Raw genomic sequence first — 10,430 nt, 5'->3', positions numbered from 1 at the left:
TAAAAACCTTTTTCCCTGTGGCAGAGAGGGGAATTGAACCTGGGTTCCCCACATTCCAGATGAGTGCTCTAACCACTGAGTTAAAAGTTACAAGCTGTGCACTGGCAGCACCCGTTCCCCCCCCTTCCTCCTCTATCCAGTTTTGCATGGAAAGAGGAAAGCACCTAACTCATTCCCACAAGAAACTACTTAAGCGCCTAATCTGCCTGACTCCAGGTGGTGGGTTACTGTTTGTGGCTCACTTTGCAGAGGCAGATGCCTCCTTGCAGCCTGGATTTAGGCACTTATCTCTGAGAGAGGGGCAGGGCCTATGACACGCTCCTCTTGTCGGCATCTCCCATTGGATGTTTTAGGCAGCTCCTTACCTAGCATGTTGGCTTTTGTAGATCTCATTGTAAAGTGCCTATCTCTCCTCATTTATTTATAGGGAGCCTATGCACCGAACTCAGGCTTTGTGGATTTCAGTGTGTTCTTGTGATTGCAACGCCTAAATCCGAGTGTAGATCTGGGCCAGGGTGTCTACATTAGGATTGTAAACAAATATTTTTGTTTTTGCAAAAATGCCCCTCCTTTGCTAGTACAAGTTCAACTCAATTGGTAGAGCTGTACCAATGGGAGTGCTAGTGGAGACAGGCCTCCAGGGAGCCACTGGCATTTTAATCACCATGACATCTAATCTGCTCAGAGCACATTTTGCTTAAAATGCCAACAGCTGCAGGCATCTTGTCTACTCTACTGCTCACTAGTGCTAACACTGGTGGAACAGAACTGAAAATAGCAGTAGTGGAAATTCTAGCAAAAATGTGCTAGTGCACAAAAGAGTAATAGTCTATTCAGCTGATTGCTGGAGCTGCTGAGAGGCATCGGCTGTATTGAACGAAGTCTGGGAAAGCCAGCAAGTCTAAACATTGTAAAACCATTGCATTAAAGAAATCATTCAGAAGGGTTGATTACGTGTATAAATTCTGAACCCCAAAGTTTGATTCAATTAAGAATTTAGAGAACCTTATAATTAGTTTTAGAACTATAGGCCTGGGTCAATTTTCCATCTGAAATTAAATACAATAAATAAGCATACTGAATTTAATTTAAGGAAGAAAAGGAGACGTGGTTACATATTTTTGCTTTTCAAGAATTTTTAATGTGCGTCATGAAAGATATACAGCTGTGTGTCCACGTATACCAGTAAATGATCCTCTACTTTTTATGCCAAATAAATGTAAGGTGTTTTTGTTCATCTGAAAGATAAAGGGTCAGCAATGCAAGGCATCACTCTTTAGAGTTTCTCGAGAATGTAGACTAATGTCTTATCTGGCTTATCTAAAAATGAAAAATGAGTTCTTATAATTAAATAAACAATTGTTATATTGAGGAGGAGAGCATTTCTGGCACTGCTTCCTCAGTATGTAGGCACAGCAGGCCAATGTCTTGCGGCCCATTTGGCAGAATACCAACATGCCATTAAAAAACAGGCAGCTGAAAATTCAGCTATGGCAGAGCATGTGTTAGAGAAAGGACACATGGCTTTGAGCTGACTGAGACAGTAGCATGGCTATTGCTTCTTTCAGAAACATTGCATTATTATGTGCATTATTATGCATTATTAGAGCGGTCAAAGTTAATTGTCTGTCATACCAAATTTTCATCCTCCTTTATACTGGGACAGAACAAAATAAGAAGTGCTGAAGTTTGTGTTGGTTGCTAGATGTCCCATAACATTTTTCTGCAGATGGGCTAATCTCTGCAATATCATGGGCCACTTGGATAAAGAAGGAAACTGACATTTTCAAACTTGCTTTTTCCCCCCCGTAGGACATATTAAAGCAAATAAAGTGACATTTATATAATAGACCACCTGTAGCTCGAAAGCTTGTCTCTCTCACGACCAGAAGTTGGTCTAATAAAAAATATTACCTCACCCACCTTGTCTCACCTGTTTAAGAGAAAAAAGAAGAACAGGAGTACTTGTGGCACCTTAGAGACTAACAAATTTATTAGAGCATAAGCTTTCGTGGACTACAGCCCACTTCTTCGGATGCATATAGAATGGAACATATATTGAGGAGATATATATACACACATACAGAGAGCATAAACAGGTGGGAGTTGTCTTACCAACGAGCCCCTGATGGTATGGCTGATGTGATTAGGTCCTATGATGATGTCACTTGAATAGATATGTGGACAGAGTTGGCATCGGGGTTTGTTACAAGGATAGGTCCCTGGGTTAGTGGTTTTGTTCAGTGATGTGTGGTTGCTGGTGAGTATTTGCTTTAGGTTGGGGGGTTGTCTGTAAGCGAGGACAGGTCTGTCTCCCAAGATCTGTGAGAGTAAAGGATCATCTTTCAGGATAGGTTGTAGATCTCTGATGATGCGCTGGAGAGGTTTTAGTTGGGGGCTGAAGGTGACAGCTAGTGATGTTCTGTTATTTTCTTTGTTGGGCCTGTCTTGTAGGAGGTGACTTCTGGGTACTCGTCTGGCTCTGTCAATCTGTTTTTTCACTTCAGCAGGTGGGTATTGTAGTTTTAAGAATGCTTGATAGAGATCTTGTAGGTGCTTGTCTCTATCCGAGGGATTGGAGCAAATGCGGTTATATCTTAGAGCTTGGCTGTAGACAATGGATCGTGTGGTGTGTCCTGGATGGAAGCTGGAGGCATGTAGGTAAGTGTAGCGGTCAGTAGGTTTCCGGTATAGGGTGGTATTTATGTGACCATCGCTTATTAGCACAGTAGTGTCTAGGAAATGGACCGCTTGTGTGGATTGATCTAGACTGAGGTTGATGGTGGGATGGAAATTATTGAAATCATGGTGAAATTCCTCAAGGGCTTCTTTTCCATGGGTCCAGATGATGAAGATGTCATCAATGTAGCGCAAGTAGAGTAGGGGCGTTAGGGGACGAGAGCTAAGGAAGCGTTGTTCTAAGTCAGCCATAAAAATGTTGGCATATTGTGGGGCCATGCGGGTACCCATAGCAGTGCCGCTGACTTGAAGGTATATATTGTCCCCAAATGTGAAATAGTTGTGGGTGAGGACAAAATCACAAAGTTCAGCCACCAGGTTCACCTGCACATCTACCAATGTGATATATGCCATCATGTGCCAGCAATGCCCCTCTGCCATGTACATTGGCCAAACCAGACAGTCTCTACGCAAAAGAATTAATGGACACAAATCTGACATCAGGAATCAAAATACTCAAAAACCAGTGGGAGAACACTTTAACGTGTCTGGTCATTCAGTGACAGACCTGCGGGTGGCTATATTACAACAGAAAAACTTCAAAAACAGACTCCAACGAGAGACTGCTGAGCTAGAATTGATATGCAAACTAGACACAATCAACTCCGGTTTGAATAAGGACTGGGAATGGCTGAGCCATTACAAACATTGAATCTATCTCCCCTTGTAAGTATTCTCACACTTCTTATCACACTGTCTGTACTGGGCTAGCTTGATTATCACTTCAAAAGTTTTTTTTCTCTTAATTAATTGGCCTCTCAGAGTTGGTAAGACAACTCCCACCTGTTTATGCTCTCTGTATGTGTGTATATATATCTCCTCAATATATGTTCCATTCTATATGCATCCAAAGAAGTGGGCTGTAGTCCACGAAAGCTTATGCTCTAATAAATTTGTTAGTCTCTAAGGTGCCACAAGTACTCCTGTTCTTCTTTTTGTGGATACAGACTAACACGGCTGCTTCTGAAACCTGTTTAAGAGACTATCCCAATGTAATTCTAAAAGTTTTGAGTGCATCTCTGCTCCACCTTATAAACAATCCATTTTTGTTGGGAGAGGTTTTCATGTAACTACATTTTTGAATGTTCATTATTATTTAGTTCTGGTAATAAGAAAATGTGAAATTGTTTTTCATCTCACCCTTGATATGGCTAATAGTGAACAAGTAAAAAATGCCTAGACAGCATTGGCAAGAGGGGTCCAATAAATGTAATGGAACAGCATTGTCCAAACTATTTTCTGGATCCAGTATGAGAGTATTTGAATGACCCCCTCCCTGCTGAAGTTATTCAGAACTATTGCAACTTTTTCAAAGTACTATAGTACGTAGGCTGGATGTTATTGCAGGGAAAATTCCTACTACTTTGATATAAACCTCAAAATTATTTTTAAAGGGCTTACACTTGTTTTTGTTTTCAAGTAATTGCTAATTACCATCAAATTTATGAACTGTAATAAGCTTGCTCCCTTATGAGTATAGTCCTCTCCCAGTCCCTGTGAAATCACAGTCTAGTGTTTGTGTCAACACAAGTCCATGCCATGGGAGTGATTGTGATGTGACTGAACACTGGATTATGGTTTTGAATGAATCAGGCAGGAAGAGAAGGCTTCTATTAGGAATGAATATCTTGGAGCTTAATTCAACAAATATGTGTTTTGATTTCCAGGCTACAGAAGCACATTTCTGGAGTGGGTGGGGGGCTTCATAACAGCAGCAGATGGATTTCTTTTCTCTTTAAAAAATGTATTTGCAGTATCAATGACCATAAGAAAATGTAATATGAGGATCTTGGTGAAATGTATTTTTAAAAATCTGCCTGAATGGCATTTCAAACAGACTTAATTGCTCATATACCAGCACCCAAATAATTCCACTACAGCAATGTTGTCATAGGCATTTGGCAAAAGGTTTAGGAGAAAAAAAAATACAAGCCCATTCAAACCAGTCATGTACAGAACTGACTTGACTAAATTGAACATGTCAGCTTCAAGTCTAGTAGATTCTAATCACAAGCCGTCATCACGTTATAAGAATATTTTGGGTCACAATGATACTTGCATTTTGATGAAAGACCTAGAAAAACCCATGCTATGGAAGCACAGGCATCATGACTCCTGATTCACAGCTGTTTGGTCTTTGTAGCTAAAACTTGGTACGCCCCTACTTTTCAGAGAATACATACTAATGGCCAAGAAGGACTACTGTGCCATGCGCTTGTTGATTTTTGTAGGTTTTTAAAAAAATTTTACTTTAGGAAAAGAAAATGAATGCAGGATGCAGTGACAAAAGTCAACTGCAAACAAACTAAAAATCACCACTGACACTCTTTAACCTTCCAATATGTTATGTACATTACAAAACATCCCTGCAGATGTTTTGTAATGTGATTTGCATGTGATAAAATGACATGGGATGCTTCAGCTGTAGACTATTTAGTAACAATTATAGATTAGGAGTTAGGTAATCTCAGATCTCTTCAGATATTATGGAGGTTTGAGGCTACAGTGCCCTGAAGACAATTTAGAGAAGACTTATGTATATGTAGAGTTTGTTTTCTATGTGCTTTGCAACAGGGACTAAAAGAACTAATACAAATAAGCATTGGTGGCGCGTTTTTTGGTTTGTTTGTTTTTTTAGTTTGCCTTTTGGGGAATATGTAAAGTGAACATTAGAAACAGCTGATGTTCTGGGTGCTGCTGTCCAGAACTGGCTTTTCATCTTCAGTTGAGGCAATGGTTTTTGAAAATGTTTCAGAACATGTAGTTACTGTCTCATGACCTGGACTGTATTTACTATTGGACATTTATTGTTATTGCTGGTACATGTTCCATATTAGTTAAATTAGTAAATTAGTTTTCAGTATTTTATGGTTTACTTCTTTTCTGTGGTCAAGCATATTTGTTTTTTTTCCAGGCCATCATCTTCCACTGGGTCATTTACAGCTTGGTGGTGTTGGGAGATGTCCTTGGTGGAATTCTGCTTGCAGCATCTGCTGTCGTTTTTAGGCTTTGGGGACCAAGAAGGCACCAGAAGAGAGTGAAATCAATGTGCTTGGGCTGCCTTATGTTTGTTTAGTGTTGGTTACTTATTCTCAGCTCCTTATTCAAGGACTCTTAATTTGAATAAGTAACTGGGGTTTGACTAGATGTAAATGACAAAATATCTCTTGGGTCACCCTCAACTCATATGTTCTGCATCTGTCAGAAGGTTCTGAACAGCCTGGGGAAGATCACTCTCTGACACAAGCTTTATTTCTGTGCAATGTGATATCCCTACTCTAATTTATATTTTCCCAAACGTCTGATGGACACAAATACACATGATTGGGGTAACCAGGAGTTATTGTTGCTTATATGTGTTGGAACCCCAGTTAGTTACTCAATTTCAATTTTAGAACCCTTGAATAAGGAACTGGAATCCTGAATAACGAACTAGGAATACGTAACTAGCTGCAGGTTCCTTATAGGTGACCCTTGATTGCAGCATCTGAGCTATGGAGAGCTACAGCAAGACACTGCTGGGGGAATTGTGCAAGGCTGGGGTAGGCTGGTGGAGACAGGGCAGGCTGCAGAGCTGGGATAGGCTCTACATCCTGGACGGTTGCAGAGGCGCTTTTCCGGGCTGGAGGCGCCTCGTGCTGTTGTTCAGGGTCTGGAAGATTGACAGGGCCAGAACGGCAGGGCAGGGCTAGGAGAGGCTGAGGGCTGCAGGGCCGGGGCCCGGTGTGGCTGGGAGAGGCGGGGCTCGCCTCTCTTCGTCACTTAGTGCAAAGCCTGGGAGTCTCAGGAGAACAACGGGCTCATTCAGCGTGTGGCAGCGAGGGGAGAGGCTGCAGAGCGCCAGCCGCAGTCGGGCGAAGGGCACAGAGCAGCAGGAGGTTCCCGCTCCCCCCTCGGTCCCCGGCCGGAGCCCTGAGAGCAGATGGCCCCCGGGCAGACGCTCCTCTACCTGTCCCTCTTCCCCTGCCTCGCCTCCGCCTTCAACCTGGACACCGACAACGTGATCCTGCGGAAAGGGGAGCGGGACAGCCTGTTCGGCTTCTCCCTGGCCATGCACTGGCAGCTGCAGCCGCAGGACAAGAGACTGTAAGTGCCCCCCGGCCCCGGGGCAGGGAGCTTCCCCCTTCCCCTCCGCACAGAAACTTTCCCGCTGCAGCGCAGCGCGGCGCGGGGCCCCCGCCGCCCCTCCCCGGGCAGGCTCCTGGGCGAGCAGGAAGAAAGGAGCCGCCAGGCTGCCGAGCCCTGGCCCGCTGCCGAGCCAGTGCCACTGCTGGCTGCGCCCAGCCCCGGCCGGGAGCCGCTCTCCGCCGCCTGGGGTCCGCGGGGCGGGGGGACCTTGGCATCTGTTTCAAACTCCGCCGGCTGCGCTGCGTGGAGCTGCGGGCTGGGCGCGGGGGACGTTTCACGGGCGAGCCCTGCAGGTGGGAGTGGGCTAGTGGCGATGCAGCGCGTCTCCTCCCTCCCGTTCTCCTTCCGTCCTGTGCGCTTGGGTTCAGGGGTGTATTGGCAGCTGCCTCGGCCGGGACGAAGCCAGCGGTTACTAGTGCTGCGGGATGTGAGGGCTGCGGCACCGGTTGCGGTTTGGGTAGCTGGCGGCGCCGCTGCGGGAGGGAGGGACGGACTCCCCGAGTTGTGCGTGTTACGAGTTCTCTGCAAGGCGCGTGCGGCTCTTTGGGTGCGGACTTGTACTGGCTTCTGACTGCAGGGCACGAAAAAGAGACTTTTTATTTAACGGGCGGAACAACCACCTGTTAGCAAAAGTTGTGTAGATGAGGACACCAGATGCTTTTCAGAGCAGGGGAAACCGTGTTGCCGCCGACAGGACCTACTGTGTATTCTCATTGGTTTAAATCAAAATGTCTGAGCTGAGCTTGATTGTTTAAAAACCAAGGGGTAAAGCAAAATCTCTGTACTGGTGTGCACTTGTGCAGCAGCCAAGGGGGAGCTCCGTCATAAATGTCTAGTTGAGAACCTCACAATTTTTTTCATGTCATAATGATTTAAAACTAAAGAGGTTTCTGGGGGAACAGCAAAACTGCAGAGAGACGTGTGAGCCTGGTGGAAAACACTGACCTTGCATTCTTGATGACTGCGGACAAAGAATTCCGAAGGGGCGTATGACAACAAAAGGACCTTGCCCCCAAAGGACTTCAGTGTTCTTAAATCAAGCCAGCAGCAGCGGCATCAGAATGAAGTGCTCAGGAAAGCAAGTGTATTCACGCCTCTTAGGGAAAAGCAGACTCAAGCAAATGAAGAAACTGACGCATATTAGTAAATCTTTAGTTTTACATCATCAATATTTACCGTTGATTTTTAAATCTGCTCCCATTTGTAAAGATCACGCTCTATATTATAACTGTACTGATGAGCTGTATTCTTGCTGCATAATCACAAAATGCTGATCCATGCTCTTTGATGATGTAGGAATTAATCCAGACATTGTCCTGAGATGAAGTAGGCTGTTTCTAATAAAATGTGAATTGAATTTTTGAGTTAAAATAATTTTCCTAGGTTCTCTGTGACTTGCATGATGACTGGATCAAAAGCAATCCAAGTGATGATATGTGTGTGTGTATTTCTGCAATAAAATCACTGGTGTTCAAGACTGAACCTGTTCCACACTACAGAGGTGAGCTCCTTCAGGAAGGGCTGGGCAAATAAATCCGGTGTTGCCAACGTAATCATGATAATAAATTCTATTGTTCATGGAAGACCCAACGGCAAAATAAAATGTTCAATTATATGGCTTCAGGGAGGCCCATGCAGTAACTGAATGCAGAAGTATTTGGTCCTGTGTGGAAATTGGTCCAATAAAAGATATTACTTCACCCACCTTGTCTCTCTAAATCTGAACACATTTACAGATTTTACTGTATATGCTCTCTATGGGTGATACCATACTATGTGAGGATTTATGAAAGACCAAAACTAATATTTGATTTTAATTCAAAAAGAAGAGCATGGAGTCCAAAGAGAATCCATAGTGCATAAGAGAAGAAGTGAAGCCAGCAAGAAAGTTACCCGATAACTTTACTTAAAACTTCCAGGGCCACATTCTGCCCTGACTTGCACCCTATACAATTTCATTGATTTCAGGGAGGTTGCATGGGTTTAAATCCCGAGCTATAAGAATTGTATAGTTATTGAGGACATAAAGTACTCCAGTGCTAAAGAATGAAAATCTAAACCCCAAAAATTGCTTTTTCTAGAATCATACATCATGGCCCTATGTAAGTTTATGCTTGGGATTCTTGAAAGCTTGTCTCATTTTACTTTTTCTCAATAAAAGGATTATCTTAAGTTTATTAGAACCCCATGGTACTGTCAATGCTGCTAGTAAGTGTATCAGGATGTGCAGGGACAATTGCAGTCATTCATGGGTCACTAGTAATCCCTTGGAGGGCAGTCACAATACTCTGAGTCTGTGAAATTTAACTGAAACTTCTTAAAGATGATTAGCATGAAATTGCCTTCTCCGGACTTGAGAACAATCCAAATCTGTGGATGGAGAAAACCCATAGATTCTTTCAATTTTGACATGACTTTCTGGATCTAAACTTTCATGAAAAGGAAAAAAACAAAATTCTAAAAGAAGACAAACCGCGGGAGCTACATTCAGTGGCTGCTAGGTATTTTGGATATGTAAAGACATTTTGACCACTTTTTCCTCTCAATCTGACTCTCCCAAATGTAGAATAAGGTAGGATGGTCCAGTGATTAGAATACTAGCCTGGAACTCCGGAAGCCTGGGTTCTTCTGCTCCCTGCTTAGCTGCAGATTTCTTGTGTGACCATGAGCAAATCACTGAATCTGTTAAAATGAGGATATAGCACTTCCCTACCACACAGGGCTGTTGTGAGGATAAATAGGTGAAAGATTGTGTGGTGCTCAGACAGTAATGGAGACCAGATTAGTATAGATGATGATGATATTGCCTTCCAGAGATTTTACATTTTTTAAACTGTCAGGAGCAGCAAAAGTGTTTTGTCTATGGGTCAAATCCTGAACTCCTCACTCAGGTCCAATTTCTGATGTAACCCATTGAACTGGTGGTGTAACTGACATCAGAATCTGAACCTGTTTTTACTCAGCCCTTACTTAGGCAAAAATCTAATTGAAGTTGATGGAGGTTCTGCTGGGGGGGGGAAGGCAAAACCCTGAGAAATTCTAAATGAGGACTTCCTGACTTGATCTTATGTTTGCGAAATTAATGGCATTCATTTTCATAATTCCTATTTGGAATGCCCACTGGGTACTGGTACTAATGGAAGCTATGCCAAACATAGTGACTGGTTATAGGCAGGACAAGTTGTGTCTACTGTCCCAGTATTCCAGGGAGGTAGGCCAACCTGTGGGAGAGAAGTTGACAGAAATTGAGCCCATATGTTGGTAAAAATGACTTTTTTCACTGTCACAGCTGAGAATAAGGCCATGGTGAGAGGGCAGTAGTGGTGGAATACCTGTGAATCCCCAGCTATATTTCTCCTTTTCAGCATGTTTTCCAGCTCTTTTGTAAAGATAGTTTTATACACAGCTGTGACCTCTTCTGGCATGAGCCCTCTGTGACGTTGTGCAGTCTATATGGTTTTATTAAAATATAAGTGAATATAATGTAACTGGGATATGCTTCATGCAAAAGGTCTCTTGTAAGGTATCATTACAAAGCTCATAATCTACTGCGTGTGATCATC

The 10,430-nt window shown here is 43.3% G+C and overlaps 1 protein-coding gene across 2 annotated transcripts in view; it reads left to right on the top strand.

Moving 5' to 3' along the window:
* Window positions 1-6,479: 6,479 nt before the first annotated feature.
* Window positions 6,480-10,430, top strand: part of ITGA6 (integrin subunit alpha 6) — a 69,890-nt gene continuing 65,939 nt past the window's right edge. The window contains exon 1 of one of the 2 annotated variants that reach the window (XM_054043327.1): window positions 6,480-6,825. In XM_054043327.1, the coding sequence (XP_053899302.1) occupies window positions 6,662-6,825 (164 nt within the window). In that variant the 5' untranslated portion in view covers window positions 6,480-6,661. The remainder of the gene's footprint in view (window positions 6,826-10,430) is intronic. The other variant, XM_054043328.1, reaches the window with a different exon arrangement.

This window comes from Malaclemys terrapin, chromosome 11, assembly GCF_027887155.1.
Source record: "Malaclemys terrapin pileata isolate rMalTer1 chromosome 11, rMalTer1.hap1, whole genome shotgun sequence".
NCBI classification, from domain to species: Eukaryota; Metazoa; Chordata; order Testudines; family Emydidae; genus Malaclemys; species Malaclemys terrapin.
Note: the sequence above shows the minus strand (reverse complement) of the source record. Positions and strands in the feature narration are given on the sequence as shown.